Genomic DNA, 14,507 nt, shown 5'->3' with positions numbered 1-14,507 from the left:
ACCCCCAGGGACCCCCCCAGACCCACCAGGGACCCCCAGGGACACCCCCAGACCCACAGGGACCCCCAGGGACCCCCCCCAAACCCATCAGGGACCCCCCAGACCCACCAGGGACCCCCAAAACCGCCCTCACCCCCCAGCACCCCCCTCAAAACCCCTTCAGGGACCCCCCCCGACCCACCCAGACCCCCCCAAAGCCCCTCGGGGGGGTCTCCACTCACCCCCTCGCTCCCTTTCCGGGGCTTTTCGGCCTCTTCCTCCTCCTCCTCCTCCTCCTCCTCCTCCCCCCTCAGAGCCAGGAACTTGTTCTGCTTTTGGGGGGGGGCACAACAGCATTGGGGGGGGTCTCACTCCCCTAAAAAGCCCCCCCAAAACCCCCTCAGGGGGGTCCAGAACCTCCCCCCTCCTCCTCCTCCTCACCTTCCCCCCCTTGGGCTTCGCCTCCTCCTCGGAGCCTTCGGCCTCGTCCTCACTGGGAGCTTTGCCCTGGGGGGGGGAAACCACCAAAATGAGACCCCCCCGGAATCCACAGACCCCCAAAACCGCGGGTGGGACCCCCAAAACCCCCCCTCACCTTCTGCTTCCCCTTGGCCTTCTCGTTCTTGTGGCCCTTCCTCTTCCTCCTCTCGCCCTCCTCTTCCTCCTGCTGCGATCCCGGGGGTTTTTCGGGGGTTTGGGGGGGTCCCACCCCCCTCCAGGCCCCCCCGGGGACCTCCAGGGACCCCCCCAAACCTTGTTGTTCTTGCCCTTGGGGGGCCTGGAGCCTTCCTCCCCCCTCTTCAGCTCCTCCTCCTCGTCCTCCTCGCTCTGCTCCCGACTCAGCGCCGCGAACACGTTCCCGCCCTGGGGGGGGGGTTAGAAAAGGGGGGGCTTGGAGACCCCGAAACACCCCCCAAAACATCCCCTCGGCCCCCCAGACCCCAGAGAACCCCGATTTTACCCCCCCACTCCCCCCATTTTGGGGCTTTTTTTTGGATTTCCTCCCACTTTCCCCATTTTTGGAGAACTTTAATGTTCCCCTCCCTCATTTTGGGGGTTCCCCCCCTTATTTTTTGGTCTTTCCTCCCTTATTTTGGGATCCCTCCCTTATTTTTTGGTCTTTCCTCCCTTATTTTGGGGTCCCTCCCTTATTTGAGATCCCTCCCTCATTTTGGGATCCCTCCCTTATTTTGGGATCCCTCCCTCATTTTGGGACCCCTCCCTTATTTTGGGGTCCTTCCCTTATTTTGGGATCCCTCCCTTATTTTGGGGTCCTTCCCTTATTTTGGGGTCTCTCCCCCATGTTTTGGGGTCCCTCCCTTATTTTGGGATCCCTCCCTTATTTTGGGGTCCTTCCCTTATTTTGGGGTCTCTCCCCCATGTTTTGGGGTCCCTCCCTTATTTTGGGGTCCTTCCCTTATTTTGGGGTCTCTCCCCCATGTTTTGGGGTCCCTCCCTTATTTTGGGATCCCTCCCTTATTTTGGGGTCCTTCCCTTATTTTGGGGTCCCTCCCTTATTTTGGGGTCCTTCCCTTATTTTGGGGTCTCTCCCCCATGTTTTGGGGTCCCCCACGTGTTTAGAAGTCCCTCCCCAATATTTTGGGAGCCCCCTCCTTGCTTTGGGCTCCTCCCCTATTTTGGGGCCCCTCCCCCTTACTTTAAGCCCCTCCCCCTTACTTTAAGCCCCTCCCCCAACTTTAAGCCCCTCCCCCTTTCCCAGACTCACCTTCCTCCTCCTCCCTCCTTTCCGGGGGGCCACGACTGTGGGAACAGTTTTGGGGGGTGGGGGGTCACTGCCCATCCCCCCCCCACCCCTGGGGGTCTCAGGGACCCCCCGGGACCCCCCCGGGACCCCCCAGTTCCCCTCCCTGACCTTCCTCCTCCTCCTCCTCCGAGTCCGCGGCCGCCAGGGCCTGGAGCCGCCGCTGAAGCTCCGCCTCCTCGGGCTCAGGCTCCGCCCCCGGGCGGGGCCGCGGCTCCTTCCGGCGCTCTCGCTTCCGGCGGGACCCCTAATTAGCGTTGGCGGCCTTAATTAACTCTCATTTAAGGCTTAGTCAGCCCCTAATTACTCAATCCCCTCCCCTTTAGCTCCTCCTCCTCCAACCCCACCCTCTTTAGCCCCTCCCACCCCAAATAGCCCCTCCCCATACACTCCACCCCCTTAAGCCCCTCCCTCCAACCACACCCTCTTTAGCCCCTCCCAATCCCATTTAGCCCCTCCAACCACACCCCTTTAAGCTCCTCCCCCTCAATCACCACCCTCTTTAGCCCCTCCCCCTCCCCTTAAGCCCCTCCCCTCCACCCCCTTAAGCCCCTCCCTCAGATCTCACCCTCTTTAGCCCCTCCCCAATCCCTTTTAGCCCCTCCTCCTCCAACCACACCCTCTTTAGCCCCTCCCCAATCCCTTTTAGCCCCTCCCCCTCCAACCACACCCTCTTTAGCCCCTCCCCAATCCCTTTTAGCCCCTCCCCCTCCAACCACACCCTCTTTAGCCCCTCCCCAATCCCTTTTAGCCCCTGCCCCTCCAACCACACCCTCTTTAGCCCCTCCCTCAGCCCCTTTTAGCCCCTCCCCCTCCAACCACACCCTCTTTAGCGCCTCCCCAACCCCTTTTAGCCCCTCCCCCTCCAACCACGCCCCCTTTAGCCCCTCCCCAACCCCTTTTAGCCCCTCCCTCTCCAACCACGCCCCCTTTAGCCCCTCCCCCAGCCCCTTTTAGCCCCTCCCTCCCCCCCAAACCCACCTGGGGGGGCCCCTCCCTGTCGGGGGCCGGGGGGGGCTCGATCTTGGGGGGGGGTTTCTCCTCCTCCGCCAACTCCTCGAAGAACTGGGGGGGCACAGGGGGGTCAGGGGGGGTCAGGGGGCTCAGGGGGGGTCAGAGGGGGGATTTTTTGGGGGGGTCCCAGAGGTCAAAGGTCACTCACGGATTTCTTGCCCCGTCGGTCCTTCTTGCCCTTCTTGACGGGCTGGTCTGGGGGGGGGGGGGAATGACAAAAAAGGGGGGGTCAGGGGAGGGGTCACCCCCCCCCATGTTAAATCTACCAAAAAGGGGGGGATTTCCCCCAAAAAAGGGAGTTACTTCACCCTGAGGGTCCCACCCGGGGGGTTCAGGGGGTCCCACCCCGGGGGTCCCACCCCGGGGGTCCCACCCCGGGGGTCCCACCCGGGGGTTCCCCCCCCCCCCATCGAAGGGGTCCCGCCCCGGGGTTCCCGTTCCGGGGGTCGCGGGGGTCTCACCGTCGCCCCCCCCCTTCCATTCCTCCTGTTTGGGCCCCGCCGGCCGCGCTCCCTTCGGCATGGCTGGGCACCGCGCACTGCGCATGCGCCGCGCCCGCGCCGCGCCGCTTCCGGGCTGCGCCTCCTTCCCATTGGTCCGCCCCGCCATCAGCCCCTCCCTCCTTTCCCTTATACCCGCCTCCCATTGGTTCTCCCTCGTTCGCCCCGCCCGCTCATGTGGCGACTCGCGCTCCCATTGGTTCTCCTCGCCGTGCGGCGGCGCGTAGTCCCATTGGCTCTCTCCGCGGTTCATCCCGCCCCCCTCCTGAGGTAACTCGCGCTCCCATTCGTCAGGGGGTGAGGCTCGCTGCCATTGGTCGCCCTGCACGTCGGTCATGCCGCGGCTCTGAGGCGGCACCGCCTCCCATTGGCTCCTCCCCGCGCGCCGCCCGCTCCTATTGGCGGATCGCGGCCACGCCCCGTCACGTGAGCAGTCCCCGCCTCCCTCAAGTCATGCCCCGCAAACGCCCGTTCAGCGCCAAGAGGAAAAAACAGCAACTCCGGGACCGGCGGGAGCGGAAACGGGGCGGTGGGAACGGGGACGGAACGCCGGGAACGGGGGGGGAAGACACCGGGAAGGGGGAGAGAAAATACCGGGACTGGGGAGAGAGGGAGGGAGGGAGAGAGAGGGAGAGAGGGAAAGGGAAAAGGGGGAGGTGGGAAACGGGGGGAAATAACGGAAAGGGGGGTGAAAACCACCGGGAGGGGGGTTTGCGGGAGGGAAAACCAGAAGGACGCCCGGTGTGAGGTGAGGGGGGCACTGAGGGGGTTCCCGGGACCCCCTGACACCCCCCCCCGTGCCCACAGATGCCCCGGGGGGGCCCGACTCGGGGCCCGGCAGCCGCAGCGGGAGCCGCGAGAGGGGCAGCGATGGGACCCCCGGAGACCCCCCCGGGGACCCTCCGGGACCCCCCCGGCGTCACGACCCCGGCAGGTACCTGGGGACGGGGGGAGGCGGGGCCTGGAGGTGCCCCCCAGGTTCTGGGGGCAGTTGGGGGGTCTGGAGGGGTCTGGAGGTGCCCCCCAGGCTCCAGAGCTGAGGGGGGGTCTGGACAGTGGGTGGGGGGTCCTGGGCACTGTGTGACCCTCCCCGTGCCCCCCCAGGCTCCAGATGCATCTGGGGGGGCCCCGGGCTGAGGGGGGGTCTGGACAGTGGGTGGGGGGTCCAGGAGGTGGGTGGGGGGTCCCGAGCACTGTGTGACCCCCCCTGTGCCCCCCCAGGCTCCATCTCCACCTGGGGGGGCCTCGGGCACAGGGTTGGTGCCAGTGTTGGGTGGGGGGTCCAGGAGGGTTGGTGGGGGGTCCTGGCAGTGGGTGGGGGGGCCCGGACACTGTGTGACCCCCCCTGTGCCCCCCCAGGTTCCGTCTCCAGCTGGGGGGGCCCCGGGCACAGGCCTTGGCTCAGCGCCGGCGTCGGGCACAGGAGGAGCCCCTGGAGCTGCTCCCGGAGAGCGCCCTGGAGCTGGACCCCGACACCATCTACGGGCCTGGTGGGGGGGGAACGGCACCCCCGGGGGGGCAAATGTGCCCCGGGGGGGTAAATGGGGCACGGGAGGGGGGAAAGAGGCATTTGGAGGGCGGGAAGTGGTGCCCTGGGAGGGGGAAAGGGACCCTGGAGCGGGGGAAACGGTGTCAGGGAGGGGACAAATGGTGTCTGAGGTGGGATTAATTGCCCCAGGGAAGAGGTAAATGGTGTCTGAGGTGGGATTAATTGCCCCAGGGAGGGGGTAAATGGTGTCTGGGATGGATTAATTACCCCAGGGAGGGATAAATCGCCCCTGGAAGGGGGGTAAGTGGTGCCAGGAGGGGTAAATGTCCCCAGAAAGGGGGAGGTGGTCCCTGGGATGGGGATAAACGACCCCAGGGAGGGATAAAAGGTCTTTGGGAAGCACAAAGTCCCCTTTGAGGGGTCCCCCCCCACCATGGGTGGTCCGGGGGGCCGGCGGGACCCTCTCTGTGCCCCCCCAGGGCTGGATTTCCCCCGGAGACCCCCCTGGAGCTTCGCCATGAGCCCCCAGGAGCTGCGGGCGCGGGAGGAGGAGGCGTTTGGGGCCTTCCTGAGGAGCCTCCGGGACGGGAACCCCCCCGGGGGGGCTCAGGAGGGGGGGGACAGCCAGGAGGACGAGGAGGGGGCGGGCCTGGCACCCTTTGAGCACAACCTGGAGGTGAGGGCAGGGCTGGGGGGGTGAGGGATGTGGGGGGGGGAGATGGGGAGGTGGGAGGGGGTCGAAGGGATTTGGGGGCTTGGGAGGGGGAGTTTAAGGGCCATGGGGGTCTCTGGGGAGGTGTGGGGGGGTTAAAGGGACTTGGGGGGTCACTGAGGAGGTGTGGGGGGGGTTTAAGGGCCATGGGGAGGTGTGGGGGTGGGGGTTGGAAGGAAGGAGGGCCATGGGTTCACTCACACCCTACTCTGGGAGGTGTGGGGGGGGTTTAAGAGACTTGGGGGTCTCTGGGGAGGTGTGGGGGGGTTAAAGGGACTTGGGGGTCTCTGGGGAGGTGTGTGGGGGGGTTTAAGGGCCATGGGGGTCACTGGGGAGGTGTGGGAGGGTTAAAGGGACTTGATGGGTCACAGAAGGGGACATGGGGGGGTTGAGGGGACACAGCAGCCACAGTGGGCACAGAGGGGTCCATGGGGACATTGGGGGGCCGTTCAGGGCTCCGAGGGTCCTCACGTGCCCCCCTGTCCCCCCCCAGACGTGGCGGCAGCTCTGGAGGGTTCTGGAAATGTCCGACATCATCCTGCTCATCACCGACGCCCGGCACCCGGTGAGGGGGGTGGGACCACCCTGAGCCCCCCGGGGTGGGGGTCCCCAAACCCCCCCGACCCCTCTGACCCCCCCCCCCGTCCCCGTTTATCCCCCCCCAGGTGCTGAACGTGCCCCCCGCCCTGGCCTCCCACGTGACCCAGGAGCTGGGCAAGGGGCTCATCCTCATCCTCAACAAGGTGGACCTGACCCCCCCCGCCGTGGCCACCGCCTGGACCCACCTCCTGCGGCACCGCTTCGCCCCCGCCCGCGTCGTGCCCTTCACCTCCGCCCCCTCCCGCGGGACCCCCGCCCCCGGTGCGGCCCTCAGCCCCCCCCGGTGACCCCCTGGGGCTCTGCAGGGGGGGCCTGGGGGGCCTGAACCCTCCCTGGGGGTCCTGAACCCCCCCACTGTCCCCCTGGGGCTGTGGAGGTAGGAGGGGGGGCCTGTGGTCCTGAACCCGCCCTGGGTCCCCTGAAACCGCCCTGGGGGTTCGGAGGTCCCTGACCCCCCGCTGTTGTCCCCCTGGGGCTGGGGGGGTGGGAGGGGGATTCTGAGGGTCCTTAACCCGCCCTGGGGTCCCTCAACCCCCCCCAGTGTCCCCCCGTGGCTGTGGGGGTGGGAGGGGGTCCGGGGGGTCCGAAACCTCCCCTGGGGGTGCTGAGGTCCCTGAACCCCCCTCGGTGTCCCCCTGGGGCTGTGGAGGTGTAGGGGGATTCTGAGGGTCCTGAACCCTCCCTGGGGTCCCTGAACACACCTCGCGGTCCCCTGGGGCTGGGAGGGTGGGAGGGGGTCCTGGGGTCCCCGAACCCCACCCGGTGTCCCCCCTGGGCTGTGGGGGTGGGGGGGGGGGCCTGGGGGTCCTGAATCCTCTCTGGGTGTCCTCAACTCACCCGGGGACCCCCTGACCCTGGTATGGGCCTTGGGGGGCAGGGAGGGGGGTCCTGGGGTCCTGAACCCTCCCTGGGGTCCCTGAGCCCCCCCAGGGCCCCCCCCCCCCCCCGGTATGGCCCCTGACGGGTGGGGAGTGGGTCCTGAACCCTCTCGGGGGTTCCGAAGCCCCCCCGGTGTCCCCCCATGGCCGTGGGGGTGGGAGGGGGGTCCTGGGGGTCCCTGACCCTCCCGGGGGTCCTGACTGCCCCCCTCGGGGGTGCCCCCAGGGCTGCGGCGGCAGCGGAGGCGGGGAGGGGGCGGCTGGAGCCGGGCGGTGGGACCCCGACTGCTGCTCGAGGCCTGCGAGGGCATCGTGGGGGGCGAAGGTGAGCGGGGAGGGGGCTCGGGGGGGTCACGGGGGGGCTGGATGGCCCCTGGGGGGTGGGGGGGACCCCTGGGTGCTGGGGGGGGGTCTCTGTGTACCCTGAGTTCTGAGGGGTCCCTCTGTGCTGGAGGTGTCCCCCTGAGTTCTGAGGGGTCCCTGTGGGCTGGGGGTGTCCCCCTGAGTTCCGGGGGGTCCTTGGTGTCCCCCCTGAGTTCTGGGCTGTCCTTGGTGTCCCCCCTGAGTTTTGGGGGGTCCCTGTGTGCTGGGGGTGCCCCCCTGAATTTTGGGGGGTCCCCAGTGCCCCCTTTGGGTTCTGGGGGTCCCTGTGTGCTGGGGGTGCCCCCCCTCAGTTTTGGGGGGTCCCTGTGCGCTGGGGGTGCCCCCCTGAGTTTTGGGGGGTCCCCGGTGTCCCCCGTGCCCCCAGTGGACCTGAGCAGTTGGCGGGCGCGGCTGGAGCGGGCGGAGCAGCAGCAGGAGGAGGAGGAGGAGGAGGAAGAGGAGGAGGAGGAAGAGGAGGAGCAGCCGGAAGGGGCGGAGGACGAGGACGGACACGGGGACGGCCCCGCGGCCCCGCCCCGGCAGTGGGAGCGGTACCGGCACGGCGTCCTCACCCTGGGCTGCGTCGGTGAGGGGCGGGGCCGGCGGGGGCGTGGTCGCTGGGGGCGGGGCTACTGTGGGTGTGGTCAGAGGGGTGGGGCTAAAGTGGGTGTGGATGCTGAGGGGTGGGGCTAAAGTGGGTGTGGTCAGTGGGGTGGGGTTAAAGTGGGTGTGGCTGCTGAGGGTGGGGCTAAAGTGGGTGTGGTTAGTGGGGTGGGGTTAAAATGGGTGTGGTTGCTGAGGGGTGGGACTAAAGTGGGTGTGGTTGCTGAGAGTGGGGTTATTGTGGGTGTGGCCATGGGGTGGGTCCAGGAGAAAGCGGGTGGGACCATCGGGCACTGGGTGGAGCCAGGAGAAAGTGGGTGGGGCCAGAAGGCAGGAGGTGGGGGTGGGATGCAGTGGGCGGAGCCTGCCTTTGGTGGGTGGGGCTTGCATGGGTGTGTCCATGCAGTTGGTGGGCGGGGCTTCACCTGGGGTGTGTCCGGGGTGGGTGTGACCCTCATGTGGGCGTGGCTCAAAGTGGGCGTGTCTTGTGTGGGCGTGGTCTCACTGTGGGCGTGGTCTCACGGTGGGCGTGGTCTCACGGTGGGCATGGTCTCACGGTGGGCGTGTCCCCTCCAGGGCTCCCGAACGCGGGCAAGTCGTCGGTGGTGAACGCCCTGATTGGCCGCAGCGCCGTGGGCGTGTCCCGCACCCCCGGCCACACCCGCTACTTCCAGACCCACTTCCTGACGCCCACGGTGCGACTCTGTGACTGCCCCGGGCTCGTGTTCCCCTCCAGGGCACCCCCAGAGCTCCAGGTGAGGCCACACCCACCTCCAGAGCCCCCCCCCGAGCTCCAGGTGAGGCCACACCCACCTCCAGAGCCCCCCCGCCCCCCCGAGCTCCGGTAGAGCCACACCCACCTCCAGAACCCCCCACCCGACTCCAGGTTTGAGGCCACACCTACTCCAGAGGCCCCCCCCAGAGCTTTCCAGGTGAGGCCACACCACCGCCAGAACCCCCCCCGAGCGCCAGGTGAGGCCACACCCCCTCCAGGGCACCCCCAGAGCTCCAGGTGAGGCCACACCCACCTCCAGAGCCCCCCCCCGAGCTCCAGGTGAGGCCACACCCACCTCCAGAGCCCCCCCCGAGCTCCAGGTGAGGCCACACCCACCTCCAGAGCCCCTCCAGGGCCCCCCCCGAGCTCCAGGTGAGGCCACACCCACCTGCAGGAGCCCCCCAGGTCGTGGCAGGGGTGTATTTATGGGGTATTTTTGGGGTTTCTGTCCCCCCCAGGTCCTGGCAGGGGGGTATTTATGGGGTTTCTGTCCCCCCAGGTCCTGGCAGGGGGGTATTTATGGGATATTTATGGGGTTTCTGTCCCCCCCAGGTCCTGGCAGGGGTGTATTTATGGGGTATTTATGGGGTATTTACGGGGTTTCTGTCCCCCCCAGGTCCTGGCAGGGGTGTATTTATGGGGTTTCTGTCCCCCCCAGGTCCTGGCAGGGGTGTATTTATGGGGTATTTATGGGATATTTATGGGGTTTCTGTCCCCCCAGGTCCTGGCAGGGGTGTACCCCATCTCCCAGCTGCAGGAGCCCTACACGGCCGTGGGGTATTTGGGGTCCCGCCTGGCCCTGCCCCCCCTCCTGCAGCTCCGCCCCCCGAACGGCCCCGCCTGGACCGCCTGGGACCTGTGTGAAGGTTTGGGATTGGGGGCATTCATGGGGTTTTTGGGGGGGTCGGGGGTGTTTCTGGGGGATTTTGGGGTATTTCTGGGGGTTTTAGGGGTTCTTTTATGGGGGTTTGGGGTGTTTATGGGGTTTGGGGGATTTATGGTGCAGTCACGGGGATTTGGGGGATTTATGGGGGATTTGGGGCCATTTCTGGGATTTTGAACGTCTGGCTTTTCTCTGGGGATTTTGGGGTGACTTTGGGGTGTTTATGGGGCTTTGGGGCTGTTTATAGGGGTTTGAACACGTATGGCTTTTCTCTGGGGATTTTGGGGTGTTTATGGTGGTTTTGGTGCCCCCAGCCTGGGCAGAGAAGCGGGGGTACCTCGTGGGGTACTGAGGGTATTTTTGGGGTATTTTTGGGGTAACTTTGGGGTAATTTGGGGTGTTTTGGTGCCCCCAGCGTGGGCAGAGAAGCGGGGGTACCTCGTGGGGTACTGATGGTGTTTTTGGGGTAACTTTGGGGTGTTTTGGTGCCCCCAGCGTGGGCAGAGAAGCGGGGGTACCGCACGGCCCGCGCCGCCCGCCCCGACGTGTACCGGGCGGCCAACGCCCTGCTCAGACTGGCGGCCGAGGGGCGGCTGCGGCTCTGCCTCAGACCCCCGGGCTTCACCCAGGAGAGGGGTGAGTACAGACCCCCAAAAAACCCCAAATCTGGGGGCCTGGGGCGGTCCTGGGGGGCTTCACCAGGGACAGGGGTGAGTGCAGACCCCCAAAAACCCCAAATCTGGGGGGCTTGGACGGTCCTGGGGGGCTGGGATGGTCCTGGGGGGCTTCATCTGGGACAGAGGTGAGTGCAGACCCCAAAAAACCCAAATCTGGGGGGCTGGGGTGGTCCTGGGGGGCTTCACCAGGGACAGGGGTGAGTGCAGACCCCCAAAAACCCCAAATCTGGGGGGCTTGGACGGTCCTGGGGGGCTGGGATGGTCCTGGGGGGCTTCACCAGGGACAGAGGTGAGTACAGACCCCAAAAACCCCAAATCTGGGGGGACTGGGGGGGTCCCAGATCCTTCTGGGGGTCATTTTTGGGGGTCCCTGTCCCCCCTCCCCGAGCTGTGGGAGCAGCACCCCGAGGTCCATCCTTGGGGGTCCCAGCTCTTTTTGGGGGGGCTGAGTCCTCCTTTGGGGGTCTGGGGGTCCCTTTTTGGGGTCCCTGAGCCCCCCCCCGTGCCCCCCCCAGAGCTGTGGGAGCAGCACCCCGAGCTCCATCCCTGGGGGTCCCTTTTGGGGGTCTGGGGGTCACTTTTTGGGGTCCCTGAGCACCCCCCCGTGCCCCCCCCAGAGCTGTGGGAGCAGCACATGGAGCTCCATCCCTGGGGGTCCCTTTTGGGGGTCTGGGGGTCGTTTTTGGGGTCCCTGAGCCCCCCGTGCCCCCCCAGAGCTGTGGGAGCAGCACCCCGACACGGCCGCCCTGGCAGCGCTGACGGAGGCGGGGGGAGCCCCCCAGAACCCCCCCGGGGAGGGGTCGCCCTCGGAGGGGGAGGAGGAGGAGGAGGAAGAGGATGATGAAGAGGAGGAAGGGGAGGAGCCTGGTGAGGCCACACCCCCTCCCGGCCACGCCCCCAACCCCTTTGCCCTGCTAGGGGAGGATGAGTGTTAGCCACGCCCGTTTTGTGGGCGGGGCCATCGCCAGGCCACGCCCCCCCCCCGACACTAATGCCATGTATGGAATAAAGGGAGGTTTATTTGTGCAGCTGCCGAGCTCTGATTGGCTGGAGGAGGAACAAGAGGGGACCAATCAGGGAGGGGGCGATGGCGGGTGGGTGGGGCCTGTGCTGGGGGCTCTGCAGGGGGCGGGGCTTGGGGAGTGATGTCATGGGGGCTGGCCACACCCCCTTCATAGCCACACCCACACATTTCCTTATTTGGATTTAGCCACACCCCCTCATTAGCCACACCCCCTGATTAGTACTTAACCACGCCCCCTTTTTCATTAGTAACATCCCTTAATTGGCCACACCCACTCATGGCCTAATTTGGATTTCAGCTCTTGGCCCCGCCCACACCCTAATTTGGAGCTTGCCCCACCCCTTCATTAGCCACACCCACAACATGGCCCATCCCCCTAATTAGTCACGTCCACATCCCTCTTAACTGACCTTAGCCACGCCCCCTTCTCACAGCCACACCCACATTCCCTTATTTGGGTGTGGCCACACCCACTCAGTTAACCACACCCATATTTCAATATTTGGGCTTAGCTCCACCCCCTCTCTCCTGACTCCGCCCCTTGCTCACAAGCCCCACCCCCTCAGTGACTGCAAGGTGTGGCCTGGGTGAGTGGGCGTGGCTCAGGTGGGTGTGGCCTGGGTGGGTGGGTGTGGCTCAGGTGGGTGTGGCCTGGGTGGGTGGGCGTGGCTCAGGTGGGTGTGTCTTGTTTGGTGGGTGGGCGTGGCTCAGGTGTGGGTCTTGTTTGGTGGGGGTGGCCTGTTTGGTGGCCGTGGCTCGGGTGTGTCCTGGTTGGTGGGTGTCGCTCGGGTGGGTGTGTCCTGTTTGGTGGGGTGGGTGTGTCCTGTTTGGGTGGGCGTGGCTCGGGTGGGCGTGGCTCAGGTGGGCACAGGAAGCGCCTCCTGCGGCCGCAGGTGAGACAGCGAAGGACGACCCGGGGCTGGCCCCGCCCTGAGGGGGGACAGGGGGGGTCTGAGCACCCCCAAATACCCCAAAACCACCCCCAAACCCCACCCAGACCCCCCCACACCCCCCACAGGGTCCCCAAATCCCCCCAGGACCCCCCAAACCCCCCCAGACCCTTCCAGGGCCTCCCCAAATTCCCCCCAAACCCCCCCCAAAGGTGTCCCCAAGTGCCCCCAGACCCCCCGAAATCCCCCCCAGGGGGTCCCCAAACCTCCCAATCCTCCCAGACCCCCCGAAATCCCCCCCAGGGGGTCCTCAATCCCCCCAATCCCCCCCCAGACCCCCCGAAATCCCCCCCAGGGGGTCCTCAATCCCCCCAATCTTCCCCCAGACCCCTTTAAATCCCCCCCAGTGTCCCCAAATCCCCCCCAAACCCCCCCAGCCCCCCCCCAGAGCCCCCTCAAAAAAATCCCCCCAACTGACCCAAGCCCCCCAAATCCCCCCCAACCCCCCCAAATCCCCCCAAATCCCCTCCAGTCCCCCCAAATCTTTTCCAATTCCCCCCCAAATAATTTCCAACCCCCCCAAATCCCCAATTCTCCTAAAATCCCCCCCAAATCCCCCCCAAACCTCCCTAAACCCCCCCAAATCACCCCCCCCAGACCCCCCAATCCCCCCCAAACCCCCCCATACCCAAACCCGCCCCACCGTCGAGCTCTGCCAGCCGGTCCCCCCACCCTCCCCGGGCGCCAGAGGGAGGCAACAGCAGCGAGACACACGAAGACGCTTCACGTTTGGGCCCTGTGTGGGGCACGTGTTGGTGTCATGGGGGTCAGGACCCCTCGAGGACCCACACCCCGGGCCCCCCCTCACTCACAGGCGCAGCACCAGGCGCCGGGAGGCCCCTCTTTGGGTGCTCAGGTAGAACCGGGCCAGGGCGGGGCTGTGGGGCTGCACCCAGTGGGCGGCCTGGGGGGGGCAAGGGGGGGGTCAGGGCAGAGTTAGAGACCCCCCCAAGACACCCCCAGCCCCTCAGGACACCCCGAACCGCCCTTAAAGGCCCCCCCAGGGCTTCATTTCGCCCCCCCCCCCCAGGGACTCCCTTGGACCCCCAAGGAGCAACCCTAACCCCCCCAGTGACCCACAAACTACACAAGAACCCCCCCGTGGCCCCCCCAGACCCCATAAGCCCCCCCAAAACCCCCCCAAGGACTCACAAACCCATAAACTGCCCCATGGCCCCCCCAGACCCCATAAACCCCCCCAGGGATCCACAAACTACCCCAGAAACCCCTCATGGCCCCCCCAGAGCCCATAAACCCCCCATAAACCCCCCCAGGGATCCACAAACTATCCCAGAAACCCCCCATGGCCCCCCCAGACCCCATAAACCCCCCCAGGGACCCACAAACCCATAAACTGCCCCATGGCCCCCCCAGACCCCATAAACCCTCCATAAGTCCCCCCAGGGACCCTCAAATTCCCCCCCAGGATCCCCCAAAGACACCCCCCCCCCAGGACCCCCATAACCCCCCCAGTTCCCCACTCAGGACCCCCATAACCCCCCCAAATCCCTCCTTAACCTCCCCAGGACCCCCATAAATCCTCCCATAACCCCCCAGAACCCCCCCAGGACCCCCCAGACCCCCCCAAATCCCCCCAGAACCCCCCCAGACCCTCCACACCCCCCCCGGGACTCCCAGAACCTCCCCTCAGTCCCCCAGAATCCCCCCAGACCCCCCCGTCCCCCCCTTTCCCACCTGGAACAGGAAGTTCAGCCTCTGAAGCGCCTCCCGGTCCCTCACGGGCGCCGCCATCGCGGCCCGGAAAGACACGCCCACCGTGGGCGGGGCCGAGCGCCGCCATTGGTCAATGCTTCCCCGGGGCGGGGCCGAGCGCCGCCATTGGTCGATACTTCTTCGGGGGCGTGGCTGAGCGCCGCCATTGGTCGATGCTGTCTCCGGGGGGCGGGGCCTCGGTTGTGTGACGTCACCCCCGGGACGGGGCGCGCGGGGAGAAGGTGAGTGGGGGGGGGACACGGGACCCCTTTGGGGCCCTTTTGGGACCCCCCTTTGGGGACCCCCCTTTGGGGATTCTCTCTTACGAGCCCCTTGGGAACCCCCTTCAGGGGCTCCCGTCGTGGGAACCCTTCGGGATCTCTTTTAGGGACCCCCTTTATGGACCCCTCAGTGACCCCTTTAGGGACCCCCCCAGTGACCCCTTTGAGGCCCTTTTGGGGACCCCTTTTGGGGACCCCCTTTAAGGATCCCCTTTCGGGACCCCTCAGTGACCCCCTTTTAGGGACCCCTTTGGGACCCCCTTTAAGAGACCCCTTTATGGATCCCCCCCCTTCTTGAGGGACC

At 66.6% G+C, this 14,507-nt stretch overlaps 3 protein-coding genes across 3 annotated transcripts; 1 reads left to right on the top strand and 2 right to left on the bottom strand.

The window, feature by feature from the left end:
* Positions 1-221: 221 nt before the first annotated feature.
* Positions 222-3,592, bottom strand: LOC113995592 (ATP-binding cassette sub-family F member 1-like; the record flags this gene model as incomplete). The annotated part of the gene is made up of 9 exons (XM_039378213.1): positions 3,217-3,592; positions 2,904-2,950; positions 2,723-2,806; positions 1,853-1,988; positions 1,706-1,740; positions 733-843; positions 575-646; positions 421-486; positions 222-311 (listed from the first exon to the last, which is right to left on the bottom strand). Coding segments are annotated over exons 1-9 (1,017 nt in total), but the record flags the coding sequence as incomplete, so codon positions are not given.
* An 84-nt stretch (positions 3,593-3,676) lies between these two features.
* On the top strand, positions 3,677-11,263 carry GNL1 (G protein nucleolar 1 (putative)). Its single transcript, XM_039378212.1, has 12 exons — positions 3,677-3,784; positions 4,063-4,189; positions 4,615-4,745; positions 5,224-5,420; positions 5,950-6,021; positions 6,122-6,317; positions 7,161-7,259; positions 7,683-7,883; positions 8,477-8,655; positions 9,397-9,541; positions 10,054-10,194; positions 10,950-11,263. The coding sequence occupies exons 1-12, from the start codon at positions 3,709-3,711 to the stop codon at positions 11,168-11,170; spliced, it is 1,785 nt and encodes a 594-aa protein (XP_039234146.1). The 5' UTR covers positions 3,677-3,708; the 3' UTR covers positions 11,171-11,263.
* A 632-nt stretch (positions 11,264-11,895) lies between these two features.
* Positions 11,896-14,284, bottom strand: LOC120322572 (cuticle collagen 2C-like). Its single transcript, XM_039378208.1, has 3 exons — positions 13,905-14,284; positions 13,022-13,113; positions 11,896-12,189 (listed from the first exon to the last, which is right to left on the bottom strand). The coding sequence occupies exons 1-3, from the start codon at positions 14,008-14,010 to the stop codon at positions 11,896-11,898; spliced, it is 492 nt and encodes a 163-aa protein (XP_039234142.1). The 5' UTR covers positions 14,011-14,284.
* Between the last annotated feature and the right edge of the window lie 223 nt (positions 14,285-14,507).

The sequence above is a fragment of the Pipra filicauda genome, unplaced genomic scaffold (genome assembly GCF_003945595.2).
Source record: "Pipra filicauda isolate LSUMZ 115617 unplaced genomic scaffold, ASM394559v2 scaffold1326_size37304_pilon, whole genome shotgun sequence".
Classification (NCBI taxonomy): Eukaryota; Metazoa; Chordata; class Aves; order Passeriformes; family Pipridae; genus Pipra; species Pipra filicauda.
This window is presented reverse-complemented; position numbering and strand designations above follow the sequence as displayed.

Bases quoted from the DNA above. Each gene is read 5' to 3' on its own strand.
- GNL1 (XM_039378212.1), top strand. From the start codon at position 3,709: ATGCCCCGCAAACGCCCGTTCAGCGCCAAGAGGAAAAAACAGCAACTC. The intron at 3,785-4,062 runs GTGGGAACGGGG...CCGTGCCCACAG, and splicing joins GCGGGAGCGGAAACGGGGCG to ATGCCCCGGGGGGGCCCGAC. The intron at 6,318-7,160 runs GTGCGGCCCTCA...GGGTGCCCCCAG, and splicing joins CCGCGGGACCCCCGCCCCCG to GGCTGCGGCGGCAGCGGAGG.
- LOC120322572 (XM_039378208.1), bottom strand. From the start codon at position 14,010: ATGGCGGCGCTCGGCCCCGCCCACGGTGGGCGTGTCTTTCCGGGCCGC. The intron at 13,114-13,904 runs GTGGGAAAGGGG...TGCCCCCCCCAG, and splicing joins GGCTGAACTTCCTGTTCCAG to GCCGCCCACTGGGTGCAGCC. The intron at 12,190-13,021 runs GTGAGTGAGGGG...GTCCCCCCTCAG, and splicing joins CGGCGCCTGGTGCTGCGCCT to GGCGGGGCCAGCCCCGGGTC.